We start from the raw sequence: 14,776 nt of genomic DNA on the forward strand, positions 1-14,776 counted from the left end.
TTTGCTCCAGAGAGAGTAGTAGAAAAATCTGCAGATTGTTCAATTCCTAAAGCAGTTTCTAATTTGTGTTGTGTAAATAAGTCCAAGGAAGAAAAAAGGTAGTGAGGCTCTTAAGGTGTCAACATATACTAGCATCTTATGAATCTTCACAAAACCTTGTTATTCTCACTTTATTTTTTCTATTCCAAAGTGACTTTCAGTTCCACTCTTCCAGAACATCAAAGTCAAGTAATATCCCACTCTTGGTATTAACACCACTCAGAAAAACATTTCCCACATATAGTTCTCAACAAATACATTTCCACCTGTTCCTTGGAAAGGGGTAAATGTTAATTCTAGTCCCTACTCACCTCTTTAAACTATATAGTCTCCAGACTTTTAATATCCTATGGCCCTCATTTACATATAACCCTGAATCATGATTTCAGAATAAAAGACAGTGATTTTTTTTATGTCATTGAAATTGAATCTAGAAATAGTAGCTGTGCTTAAATATAAAAAACACTAATAAAAGTCAGAATGATTTTTCAGACAAACTTGATTCTGATAGTTTTGCCTATTCCTTGCATGAGATCTTAAGAAGAAATTCAAGAGCAAGAATAAAAACTGTCCAAAATTATTTTTTTCATAGTTTATCTTTCACTTCTTCTCTCAAACGCTTATTCTCATCTCCTTTTTGGCCAGTTCAGGGCTTATTTCTCATCCAAAATTGAATTTAAATAATATCTTCCTCAAAAACAGTTGAAGAAAATATCTTCTCTTAGGTCTCAGTCATTCGTTTTAGAAAAGTAAAATGTAGCAAAAAATAGAAGCTTGTATAGGTCAGAGCTGAAGGGGTTCTTTTTAGAAATTATCTAATTCAGTCCTTCGTTTTACATATAGGAAAACTGAGGCCCAGAGAAATGAAGAAATTTGCACAAAAACACATTGTTAGTGGAAGAATTATGAAGACTTAATTTCCTGACTTCTACTTAAAGCTACCTTTTTCTATTCTCCTTCCCATTCTGTCTTCCTTTTCCTCTCTTTAGATTTGATTAGGTGTCTTTAATATTCAGACATATCTCCCCATAAACCATCATTTCTTGCAGCAAGAGAGAGATGGTCCAATGGCGGGGCTCCGTTGCTTGATGGAACAAACCCAAAAAGTCTGATTGAACTTTATAATTTGAGGAATATTGGCAGCTTAACAATATGTTCCTCAAAGTCACTTCTCTAGAATAGTGGAGGCAACATACTGTTCCCAGAAGACCTTTGGAAAAATGTTCAATAGAAGACTGATACAGCAATTCAGATTAGCTAATTGTGACCCTTAAATGTGCAAAGAATCTGGCCTGAGGAAATCTTACTTGGGGCAAATAATTAAGTTTGGAGATGGAGAGGGCAAGGTCGGGAACCCAGGAGATTCCAGGTGAATCCCTGACTAAAAATGAAGATCAGAAGTGTGGTTATTTTACAACTTTGTGCTCCCAATCAGTACTCTTCCTTGGGGCTATTAAAGTTCATGTTAGTAGAAAGCTGAAATTATAATTATTGAAATTCTTGTCAACTTAAAATTCAGTCTAATTCAATTCAACAAATGCTCATTAAGAACCAGGATATGCAGCAGTAGAATACATACTGGATTTGTAGTCTGAAGACCTGGGTCCAAATCTTATATATTCCCACCACTGTTAAGCAAGTAACAATTTTAAATGAAAGAGGGGGGGAAAATCCCTACCGTCAGGGAATTTGTCAACTTAATCAGACTGAGTACAAGTGCATCTTTTATTGATTGTTTGGTAGGACTAGGAACAGAGAAATAGGAAAAGGGATACGTGTGAATTGCATGCAAGGAAGAATGTTTTTTAAAATGTATGTATTTATGAGGAAATGCCTTCTCCCAAAGCCTGTAGATATTTACTAGTGTTCTTGGCTTAAGCAAGGATCTTCCTGGAGCAGTGAAGAAATATTGTCCCAACTCTGGTCACATCTCCCAGGAAAGGGTTTTGCCCAGTTAACTCAATACTTTTAAGGATTTCATTCATGTGGGTGCTTCTTCCTAGAACGAAGGCACAATCCTTTTACTGTCTTCCTGAGTAGAAAGTTCATCACCTCATGGCACTCTTCAGCTAAGAAATGCTTGGCTCCTGTGGTCCACACCTTTCTGGCTTGGTAGGTTTTACAGTTTGCAAGGGGGGAGAGCAACACAGCCTTTGAGAAGCAGGGTCACCTCTAGACTACGGTGAGACATCTGGGGATTGTGATCACTTGCAGGCCACTGGAAGGCACAAGGAATCCAGGGTCGCCTCTAGGCCACGAGGGGACTTCAGTGGAGGTTGCACAAAGTACGGGCCCGTTGGAAGAACGGAGTTCTGGTTTGGTTGAACTATAATAAGGTCTTGAGCCGGTCCCTTCCCTTCTCTTGGACTCAGTTCCATCACATGTGCAGTAATGCGTGTCGAAAATGTGAGCGGGGGGGGGGGGTGAGGGGGGGAAAGAAAGGCATGAGTGAGGTGAGGAGGGTTCTGTGTGGGGTTTGTAACTAAGGGTCGTGCTCCCCCCAGGACAACACTGCGCGGGGAAACTATACTCCCATAACTGGTTCCCATTGATTTTAGGACGCCAGAGAATGCAGACCCGAACTGAGCAGAACCAGACTGGTGCAAACGTCAGGAGATTAATAGGCAGTTTGAAGCTCGGTTTCTGGAGGAGGGGGAGGGACTCCTGGCCCAGGGGCTCTTTCTAAAGCACTCCCTTTTTGAGATGTCTCTCTAATGGGCTGCTTCTAGAAATTTCTGCTCCATCCCAAGTGTACAGGTTTTTGAGGGGGGAGAATCGGTGTTGTTGCTGGTTGCTTCGGCTACAGGACGGCCCCCGGGTACCAGCGCAGTGTACAGGTGTCAGCCGTTGGGCGGGGCCTATACACAGTGACGTCACGCAGCTCTGGGCCGGCCAGCAGAAATAGGGCAGCCGTCAAGCAGCGGCAGCGCCGTTTTCCTCTCCAGTCGGTGTTCTGTTAGTAGACTGGTAGAGGTGAGCAGCAGGCAGCCTCCGTCTCCCCAGCCACTGCGGGCAGTGGGCGCAGCTCCGTGTCCAGGAGAGGCGAACCACAACAAACCCGACGCGTGCTGGAGGTGGTTCTCCTCCTCCACCTTTCTCCTCCTCCTTCTCCTCTGTCCCTCCTCCTGTCTTCCTGCTGCACATTCGTCCCGCGACTCCTCCAGCCCTGGACGTTCCAGGTAAGAGGGGCCGCTGCGCGCGCTGCGGCTCACCCTGGCGGAGGACTGGGGGGCTTGGAGCGGGGGTAGGAGCCTTGGCTCGGGGATTGAAAGTGCGCTGGTTTCGGCTAACCCTCCGGTCAGGATGACCCACCTCCAGTTGGGTTCCAGGGATCAGAGCCCGCCACAGGAGTCTGGCGGAGGCCGTCCCCAGGCTGAGTGCCGTTCCTGCGAGCACCTCTGCCCGGTTTAGTGTGGCATCGGGTGTGGGGAGGGGAGAGCAGCTCCGACTCGACCTGACGGCAGAGCTTGAGGGAGACTCGGAGCGGCGCCACAGTGCTTGCTCTCTGGGGGTCTGGAGGCAGAAGAGCCCCGCGTCTGCCTGTCGCAGAGCGGCTAGAGCGATGCAATGCCCTGCAGCACCAGCCGAGCCCAGAGGCGGCTGCAGACTGGAAGACGCGCTCCGGTCCGGGGCAGCAGGCTCAGCCTGACGGGAGGGGATCACTTCTAGCAGTGGGTAGCAGTCTCTATAAAGCCGCGGATTTGGAGTTGATTCAGGGTTGCCTTTTTACTTTACCCCATGTTCTTTTCTCTTAAAACTCCTCTCTGGTCTCTGTTGCTTGCCCAGAGGTTAAGCAAGAGTGGAGAAGTCGGTGTAAGCCCCAGCAGGGCAGGCTCCGATTCCGGCACCTTTAAGGCCACCTTGTAAATCCTTGCCCCAGGTCCAGCATCCCCAGATCTGCCTTCCACAGCCCCCTCGCTGCCTCTCTGCTCTTACTGGAACTGGATACACTGTTAGCGTTATCGCGGTGTGCCGCAGCATTCAGGGTGCCCTCAACTTCGCTACTCCGGCTTAAGTGCAGCAAGTTTGACTTCAGAGAAGAGGGACTGTTCGCCCAGCCTCGGGTCCTGCAAAATGTCCAGGAATGCTTCTCTGAGCAGCCTAGACCGAACTCAGCTTCGGAGCTCTGAAGCATACCAGCCTAAGAGCCCTGTACAGGCACAACTAACCAGTAAGAAATAGGCGCGTTTTCTGGAAGCACCGGAAGGGCCCACTGATGCCCAAGCCAACCGTTTGTGGGCAAAGCCTTTAAAATGCTTGCTTTTGCGTTGTGTGGTGCTTTTAATTCTACCTACCTACGGGAAGCAAAGATTGTAGAATAGTTAAGATCTGGTCTGGCGGGGTGAGAGCTAGCCCTAGGAAAAGCGCTGTCTACACGACCTGGTGCTGAGATACATTTGAAGCAAAGTTCCCTGTTTTTTGATCCTCTAGATGTCGCTTCTGCAGTGATGATTTTTTTTTTTTTTTTAGTTCCCCCGCTGGCTTACCAAAGCACGAAGCCTGTTGCTTTAAGAAAACTTCAGAAATGACCGAAGTTCTGTACCTGCTTCTCACGCTTTCTCGCTTGACCGAGTTTTGAATAAATGCTCCCCAATTAAGTCTCTTTGACGAAAGGCCTCCCCCCTCTTGCATCTTTGGCTTTAGAATACTAGAACTTTTTAGAGATTTGTAACATTTAAAGAGTCCTATATCTAAAATCAATGAGAAATACAGCTATCGATATTTTCCTCAGAATTGATAATGCGATCAAGGAAGGCTATTTAATGTCTGAGCCTTGGTTTCCCATGACGTAACATGAGACATAATAATAATTCTAATACTTTTCATATAGGGTTGTTGTAAGGATGAAATTATGCAACCTAAAGAAGTGTCTTGCAAATTTTAAAATGTTACATAAATGTAGGATGATACAGTATTAAACCTAGGACACAGCGGGTTGACGGAGATCACAGAATATTGTTTGGTATAGGTGACATGACATAATGGAGAGGCTTTGAATTTAGAAAACCTGTGAATTACTACCTGTGGGACTTTGGGCCAAGTCACTTAGTCTCACAAAGCATGGATTTCCTCCTCTTCAGAATGATATGTTTGTGGTCTTTAAGATCTTTTTCAGTTCTAAATTATTTCCAGCTGAAGATAACCAAATGCATCTTGTATTTGATGCCTTGTTTCCTATTGGAGCTTTTAGATGACTTTGAGTTGTCTATTGTAATAACTTTCTACCTAAAATATCTGCTTGAGTGCATCTAGCTTTTTATAGATGGGGGAGGTGTTATGATGCTCATAACATCCTTATGAAATGAGCAGAAAAGAATTATGATTTCATTATGGAGGGAAGAAAATGGAGAGTGGAAATGACTTACCCAGTTTGTGAGTTTTCCTGTTTGTGATAGTCAGAAGCAATGTGGTCCCAGGTTACTTCTACTAGACCACTCCCTTAGAAGCAAAATTGAATCAAATGTAAATTTCTGCTTCTCTTATCCATTTCCCCGCCTCCCATAAAACTTCAAACCATTCTGTTTACTTGATAAACCTGTGGTTTCTACATATCTTTTCTATCAATTTCAAATGCAATTGTTATCCATTCAATGCTCACAGACTATGACTCTCTGTTTCTCTGTCTTTGTCTCTGTCTCTATGTATGCTACAACTCCTCCACAAAGGATTCACACTGTGTGCTTGGAAATTCTTTTAGGAAATTAGAGTGCCAAAAAGTAAGACAAAAAAATGCTAGCTGCACATAATATCCTCCAACTTCTTACATAAGACTAAGATTATTTTTTGCTATCAAAAATTTAGATGACTATACTCAATATTTTTCTATTTTTTGCATAACTTTGCCTCTAAAGAAGAACATTTCTCTATGTCAATCCCACAAATTCTTCTTAGATTGCAAAAAGGCTGTTTCTTTCTATGGCTATTCTCTACAGAGAAAGTGTTTTGAGGTCTTTTTTTTTTTTTTTTTTTTTTTTTAATAAATTCTTGTAATAATTTGTAAGTCCTTTCTGTTTTCCATCCAAAGAAAGAAGAACTTCATTTTGGTCTTTTTTTGCCAAAAAAAAAATCTTTTACAAGCATTATAAGGAGAAATAAAATTGTTCTTGCTGCTATATTAGTAGGCAAGAAATCAAAAGCTCTAAATTCATAAGGTGGAAGATTAGAACTTAGATGGACTCTCTTAATTTTCTTAGTCTAACCTTCATCTTGCTGATAAGGAAATTGAGACCCATAGAAGTAAAGTGACTTGTCCAAAGTCTACAACTATTAACTATTAAAGGAAGAGTTCAAAACCAAGTCTTTTTGACTTCCTACCCTGTGCCATTGCCTTTCACTGTGAAGCTGAGATTCAGAATTTTGGTATCATTGACATTGTTCAAAGGTCAGATTATAAGTTGAAAAAGGCAGATAAGCTGAAAGTCATTCTCAAGATGTGAGGATGGGGTGGAGCCCTCTCTCCAATGTAACCAGCATAATTGGAATGTCATAGTCTTAAATATTATGCATAGAATCATTTAGGCACCTCATTTATCAAATGTTAGAAGTATTAATCAAAGATTGAGTAGATAATTACTAGGAAATGCAATTTAACTTCATTATGGTTTGTTGCAAGGTTAGTCTGAAACTCTTGCCATGCTTAATTTCTTTGGGATGCCATAATCATTAGAAACTTCCTGTGAAGATTTCAGGTGGAAACTAGAGGTTAGTATTAGTGATGGTTAGTCCAAATATTCCTCATTCTCTTTTCTCTTAAATAAAAATAAAATTTGCCAGGTAGTTCATCAGAGTAGTAAAGAGACATTCAACTCTTCAATTTATGGTAGAATTAAGAAGTAGAGTAAATATGCAACAGGAAATGGAGTCTACATGGGAGCAACCTGAAATCATATTATTTGATTGGGGAGTATATGATGGTCTTAATTTCATAAAAAGAGCAATAAGAATATAAATTTATTCGCAGGAATAGTAAACTAAATTTGAAATGGGACTTTTAAAATTTACTTTATAGAAATCATCCCTAGTGCTGTGATATCATAAAAAGAACATTGTATTTTGTACCAGACAGCACAGATTTTATTACTAGTCCTGTTCCTTTAGCCTTGGTCACTTGCTTCTCTTCCATGGATTATTTTCAGGATTTCACATTAGGTTGAATCTAGAGTTTTCCCATAAGCAAAATAAGAGATTTGAATCTTCCATCCCCAATGCCCATGAACATATAATTGTGTTAGCTGGTAACCTATTTTCATGTCTGATGCAAAATCAGAAGTAAGGAATTGAGGTTTCTTTGACTTTCTAATATAAACTCTTTGAAGGCAAGGATTATTTCTTTTTCTCTGTGTATCCCCAGCACCAACAACAGTGCCTAATAAAGCACTTATTATTAAATGTAGATGCTTGTGGATGGAGGTGATGCTATTAGAATATAGAAATTCTTATTTGCCAAATTCTCACCCAATGAAGGAGAAAATTAGGATAGATAGAAGGGCCACTTTTAAAATTAACTCTTGAGTTTTCTCTATAACCTCAGTTGATATGCTCTCCCTAGCTTGCCCCTAAGTATAAAAATGAAGTGCTCTATGAAAAAATGTGAAGCATTCTGGTCCATAAATCTCAAGTGTCAGTATTTTTTTAAATGGATTGTCTAGCATTGAAAGAAGAAAGAATTATAAGTGGTCAGTGACATGAAATAATTCTGCTTAGAATTATTATGAAGCTAATTTATCTATAGTATAATAGGGCTTATATACAGCTTTAAAAACCCAAATTGCTTTTAGAAGTTGTTCTAGACTGTAAAGGAATACATGGGACATGATCATACTAGCATATTATTAGATATCACAACTTAGCTACATAACTAACAATATATACTACAAACATTCGCTATTGATCTCATGATCATGTGATTTAAAGAGAGAATTTCCTGGAGAACTGAGCTTTGTTCAAGGTCACAGAACTTGTGTCATAGATAAGATCTGAATCCAGTCTAATACTCTCACCAGCCACTTTACCTTGACCATAATAGAAACTTAATAAAATATCTGTTGAATTGAAGCTGGGAAAAAATGAAATCAAATTTGTGATCTGGTCACTCTATTGCTCTTTAGATTATGGTTATATGAATTTAATTTCTCTTAGGAACCTGAAGATATTTTTAGTATAAGGCAGAGTTTTAAAATAAGGTAATGGCAGACAGTTTTATTTGGACTAAGAAGGGATTGAGAAGAAACTTAAAAGAGACTACAGATATTATTATCTACTTTATGGGAATTTAATGTGGCATCAAGTTGGACATAAAGACCAACCAAAGTTTTTGATGATTGGAGTAAGAGGCTGAATGGATATCTGGTGCTGAGCCAGGTCAACTAAACAGTAGTTTGGTTTCTATCACACAGGGATAGTGAGATAGGGACTGGATCAATGATTTCATTAATCTAGAGAGCTCTAGGATGAGAACATCTTGACCAATGCACGGCAGCACCTTCTTTCTCTCCAATTTATTCTGAGTCATACAATGAATATGTCAAGGATAGGAGTTGAACCCAAGTCTTTCTGCTCTGAAATCAATTTTCTGTTACTATGGTATGCAGTCTCTTACAGATAGCATTTTACAGTGATCAGTTTGAATTGAAAATGAAAAAGTTCCTTGTCTGTGTTAATGGAGAAAAAGAACAAATGTTTGCATGTTTAAAGGATACCCTTTTTCTGTGCTGGGTACTGGGATAGTTACAGTTGAAGTATAAGGCTTGATGAGAGTCTCCTCTCATGGAGCTAGGGGCATTCGAGAAACAGTTTGGTCCTTAATAAGATACCAGTTTTGATCTTTTTCTGTGTGTTATCTAAGGACATTATTAATTAACATGCTAGTTTTATTCCATTCACAGAGATTCTGAACTTTGAAGTTGGAATGTTTTCTACTAATATCAATGGGAAGACTTTTTTCTTTTAGCCTCTGCTCCCACTCTCCATACCTACATCTTTCAGCATGTCATGGTAGCCTTATCCTGTGTATCAAACCTATTTTATATTATGGTAATATTTGATCATCCTGAGAAAAGAGGATATGAATCATTATGTTATGGAGTTAGCTTCAGTGAATGGAGGTTAAATTATTATTGTTGTTATTTTGTAGATAGATTGTTCTGGGAAGATAACATTTTTAAGGTCTCCCAGTTTCATTTACTGAGCATAGCAGACTAGAAAATTGTTCTTGAAATTTTTTTCACTTATAATACAACCATTTTAGGCATTTTAGCATGTAAATTAGACTTTATTATAGCTTACTTTCAGTATTTGATCATTTAGTATATGACAGGCACTTTTTATATATATTTTAAAATACCTGTAGCTTTTTGAAGCACTCCTTTACACTTTTCTTATTCTCTCATCAAAATTTTCTTGTGACTTAGGTAAAAGTAGATATAATCATCTACATTTTGCAGATAAGGAAGCTAAGGGGGTCTGAGAGATCAAGTATCTTGTCTAAGGTTAGCCATGTCCTTGATACCCACACACTATATTGTTATAAAATGCTCTATTTGAATTTTAAATTCTTTATAACTTCACTCCTGATTTTTCTACTCATACTTTATTTCCCTCCAAATACTTAGTAATCCAGCAAAGTGGCCTATTTTTCTGATTTGACCTTTTTTAAGACTTCTGCAAAAAGCCTTTCCTATTCCTTCCTCTCTACCTGCTTACTCCTGCCTCTGCTTTTCTTTCTGGGTTTGCATTCCATTTACATCACATATATTTTTTATTTACATAATTATTTCCTTGTTGTCCTTATCTTTAGAATGTGAAGTTGTTGAGGACCATGCTTTTGTAATTGTGACAATGTTTTTGCCCCTGTATGGATGGGTCCCCTGTCCTTAGCACAGTGTCTGGCATACAGTAAAGTACTTGTTGACTTTATAATTATGGTGTAGTCATGATTATTAGTTGAAGCTACAATATGATCACTGAGTAGGTGACTTGTGTCCCTTTCTTCAATTGACATGGCTTTATGGCTATCTTATTCCTCACAGACTCAAGATAATGAAATCAAGAAGATTTGGATCATTCTTCTTGCTGCTTGAGATTTATTTGTCAACCACCCTGGGATGGATGCGTATAGAGACAAGCAGGAGTGTTCCTTCAGATGTGGGAGGACTGCAAAAGAAGGTATTTTGATTCACTTACTGATTGGGAAATATTTCAAAGTTTGAATTCTTTTCTGTGCTATTTTCAAGTGATATCTTTTTAGGATTGAGCAAATGTCAGGGTGAATTTTAAGCTTACTCATCATCTTTTCCTTAGGATGCTCGAGGCAGGGTAGATTGGAAGAGCAAACATAATTATAGGATAAATCCTTTATCTCTGCAGCAATTCTGAACCCTCAAAGATGCTCAGCCTATGGATTCCCGCCTTACTTTTACTCCAAACCATAACTTTCATTCACTAATCCCTTTTTCTCCCAAAGACAGAAGAAAACCAGCTTTATTAATATCAAAAAAGCCTTGAAATTTCAGACTAGGAAACCAGTATGAATTAATAAATCCATTCAGTTTGCATTTCCTTTTTTAAAAGAATTTGTAGTAAAAAAATAACAAGAACTAACCACAGAATTGAATTTGAAGTCATGAAAGTTTAACTTTCACATCTAATCTTAATACTTACTTAACTAAGTGGAAATCACTTAACCTCTGCCAACTTCAATTTCATCAACTGTAAAATAGAAATAATAAGGTTGTTTTGAGGATCAAATGAGATAATATGTGAATATTGCCTAGCACACCTAGCAGTAGTTAGAGAATTACTAGGGAACCTGCTTTGATGAAAATATAAAATTATTAAAAACTTAATAGATTTTAATTTTTTCTGAAACACCTAAAGAGTTTATTAATGAATACTTAATTGAAACAACTTTAATAGGACTATTTCTCTTCTCCATATAATCATGAATCACAAATTTTGCGGTAAAATATCATTGATTTGGAGTTTACTTTTTGGAGTCTCTGCTAAGAGGCATCATATGCTAATGAACAGAGATAGATGTAGCCTAAATAAAGAAGACCTGAATTCAGACTCTGCTTCTGCTATCTACTGAGTGACTTGTACCAATTGGTTACTTTTTAGTGCCTTTGTCAATTCTTAAGTTGTAAATTGCCAAATAGTTATAGAACTGTACACTTGAAGTTCATTAAGACCAGTGAAATTGTAGGTCCAGATTAGAAAACAAGTTAACATTTTTAAAGATTGTAATTTAATGCTACTTATCTATGTCAGTGATTTTATAAAGGCCAAATCAACTCTTTATAACTTCAGCACATGCCCATCTTCTTTCCTTGGTATTGGCATTTTTTCATGTGGAACACAAACCAAAAAAGACTCTCCAAAGTAGTCATTTATCCTGGGCAGAGTTAATAATGAAATAGCTTGGTCAGAAAGACATCTGATGGAGCAGTGAGAACTCTGCCAAACCTCAGAGAATACAAGCAACTGGGCTTCTTACATCCTTGAGTTCTCTGGATTAATCAAATCCTTAGGATTGGGGAGGCCTCCTTGTCTCCTTAAAGGTAACTATACCAGCTTATGATTAAATAAATGTTTTTTCCTTTACCATAATATATGATAGGATCACTTAATTATTTAATAAAAAGGAATGATTCCTCATTTTATTTAATTGTAATATAATCCTGAACATACAAGTCTTAATCTTTGGGGAACTTCAGGAATAATTTAAAGAATACCTTCCCTGCTTAAGTTACCATTAAATTTCTTTGTGGTGACACTATGATTAAATAGAAATATTTTGCCTTCCACTTAACTCCATGTATTATGGTTTATTTAAAACTTGGAAGAATCTAGAATAATGACTTTAAAGAATCAAAACTCCTTTCTCCCACTCCTCTCCTCTCCAAGCTCACATGGCTTATGACCTTCAATCATAGTCCATTAAAAAATCATTCATGTTTAATGTGTAATAGTAAAGTAAAGCCTGTAGGGTCCTATTAGTGCCTTATATTAAAATCTCTTTTAATTAAAACATCAAGGCAGACTTTGCATCAGACATTAACCAGGAGTGAACTAACTCAGGAAAGTTAATATTGTATGAATCTTTTGTTGTCTAATTGCTGTTAATGTTTTGAATCCTGAAAAGAAAGTGAGTATACTGTTCCTAAATGAGGAATTTAATAAAAATTCCTCTTCTCTTATAGGTCATCTAATGGTCCAATGGAAAGATTATTGGCTTTGGGGTAAGAATGCTGTGTAGGACCATGGAAGGAGTATTGGAGAGTTAAGAAGATTTGTTCTTGAACAAATTACTTTATGTCTTAGGGACTATTTAATGAATTAAAAAAAATCTTTTATGATTTCATAATCTTGTTTCTTTGAGTGTAGTTTACAGAACTTTTTTATGTAGATCTTCATTGTTTTATTTTAGGGGAGGATTTTGAAAACAAATTCCAGAACTGGTGAAAAAGGTTGTGAAACATGCTTCCATCTAGATTTTATTTTTAATTTAGGAAAGTATTTTTATTTCTGACTACTTGTATAAAAACTCTTTACTCAAATACTTTGACTCAGATAGACTAGTCAACTCACAAATTTCTTATGAATTCATGCTTTTGTGGATGCTTTTGGTCTTCACTTGGAATGTTCTTTTCTACTCTCTATTCCTATTTTTATCCTTTATCCTGTATTTATCATTTTTAAAAAGCCCAGCACAGTGCTTAACTCTTCCATTCAGACCATCTCTTCAGACCCTTCTCCTTATGGCCTGAAATCATAATGATAGTACCTTTCTCTTACTTCTTGTAAATTTAAAAAAGAAGTTAAAGAATATATTGAATGTATATGTTCCTCTTTTAAACTGAGAGTTAGTTCCTTTAGGGTAGGAACTAGATCTTATGTAACTTGATCTACTCTATAATACATAGCGCAACGTTCTGTTTATATCTTTTGCCCAAATATTTAATTAATAGTTATTTAGAACCAACCTCCCACTATTTGAGTGTGCCTCTCAATTGTGCCAGATGATATTCCTAATGTGCAGCCTAACTTGGAGACAGTAAGAATCACAATATAATTAAGTAATGAGAAATGAGAATCAACTCTTTAATTCACTGCTCTTTCTGAACTCCACTGTGTTAAGAAATGCATTAATTTTATATTAACAGACTTGGTTTTCTTATAGGTAGGTAAGAAGCCTATCTTTTGGAATTTTGTTGGGTCAAAGAGATAGATATGTTAGAAAGTGAAATTTGGGGAAACTTGATATTGTGAAGTTTGGCAGAGTTCTCCTTGCCCTGGCAAATGTCTTTGTGCCTCAATGTTACTGACCTTGAGAAAGCATAGTGATCAGTGACCAATAATGAAGCATCTTATCCACATTTTGGGGGGAGACTGTGAGAAAGACAGACAGAGAGAGAGAGAGAGAGAGAGAGAGAGAGAGAGAGAGAGAGAGAAAGAGAGACAGAGAAAGAGACAGAGACAGAGACAGAGACAGAGAGACAGAGAGAGAGAAAGAGAGATTGAGATATGCCAGGAAATGAGGAAATTTGATTGTTTGACTATGCATATGTATTGCAAGGGATTTCTTTTCCTTTTTACATTGGGATGAGAGGAATAGAAATAGTTGGTTTTATTTCATTTTAAAGTACATGAGTGTTTTATTGCATTCCATTTCTCAAGCCTGAATCAGTGGACTGACTCAAAGTAACTACTGAGTGAAGAATACTGGAATGAGCATTGGCAAGGATAATTGCATTGCAACAACTGATTCTCTCATCCCATATAACCAGATTAAAATGTAGTTTGGGAGTAGCTGGATAAAGCACCAGCCCCGAAGTCAGGAGGACCTGAGTTCAAATGTGGCTTCAAACACTTAACACTTCCTAGCTGTATGACCCTGGACAAGTCATTTAACCCCAACTGCTAAAGCAAAAAAAAAAAAAAAGAAAAGAAATTGTAGTTTGGAAATATTTGACAAAATAAATAAAAATGGAGCATAGATAGATAATGTTAATTTAAGATTTTCACAGTCAAACATGCAGCAGCAGGGATCTTTTTAAAGGTTTATTGGTCCTAGTGTCTATTTAAGTTTGACATCATTGCCCAACAGCATGTTCAGGCCTAGCTTTCTTTTAACTCTTTTCTTCCTTTTCCACATTTCTCTCTAGAATCCTTTCTGTTAACAAACTCCTCTTTTTTCTAGATTTCTTGTTTTATATTCTTTTCATCTTCTAATTCTCAATGGGTTTGTTTGTTTGTTTGTTTTTCTGAAGACCTCAATTTCTTATTATACTTTTAAAATCTGATTATTTTTCTCTTATTTCCTTGTTCTCCATTGCCATTTTCAGACTCTCCCTTTGACATTGTCACTAAGTGCTCACTCACTTTAAAGTTTAGTCCATCTTGTTCAGATCCTTGCAATCATCTAGTGACCTCCAGATCATGCTTTTTGTATTCAGTCCATGGCTAACAGTCTTTTTTCTCTATCTATGTCGTCAACCCTTTTGAATACCCTGATCTCTCATTTCTCTAATCTCTTCAAATCTCATCATCCCTGACTTTATTCTACCTCAGCCTGAAAGATCAAACATGTGATACCCTCCCTGTCCCCATTCTCAACTAAATTTCTAATTTTGGTTTGGCCAATAAAATATTCTGTAACCAGACTACTTTTAAAAAGTTATATTTTTGAGAACCAATAGAAAATCCTTGGAACGATAAGTCTTTCTGAATACCTGCC

General features: G+C 37.8%; 1 protein-coding gene across 5 annotated transcripts in view; it reads left to right on the forward strand.

The window, feature by feature from the left end:
* Positions 1–1,748: 1,748 nt before the first annotated feature.
* The window catches only part of FSTL4 (follistatin like 4), an 816,112-nt gene continuing 803,084 nt past the window's right edge, over positions 1,749–14,776 (forward strand). For 4 of the 5 annotated variants that reach the window (XM_074290936.1, XM_074290937.1, XM_074290938.1 and 1 more), the window contains exons 1-2: positions 1,749–3,218; positions 10,068–10,203. In XM_074290936.1, coding sequence (XP_074147037.1) covers positions 10,078–10,203 — 126 coding nt within the window. In that variant the 5' untranslated portion in view covers positions 1,749–3,218; positions 10,068–10,077. Of the gene's footprint in view, positions 3,219–10,067; positions 10,204–12,239; positions 12,279–14,776 lie in introns of those variants that run through there. The other variant, XM_074290940.1, reaches the window with a different exon arrangement.

This window comes from Sminthopsis crassicaudata, chromosome 2, assembly GCF_048593235.1.
Source record: "Sminthopsis crassicaudata isolate SCR6 chromosome 2, ASM4859323v1, whole genome shotgun sequence".
NCBI classification, from domain to species: Eukaryota; Metazoa; Chordata; class Mammalia; order Dasyuromorphia; family Dasyuridae; genus Sminthopsis; species Sminthopsis crassicaudata.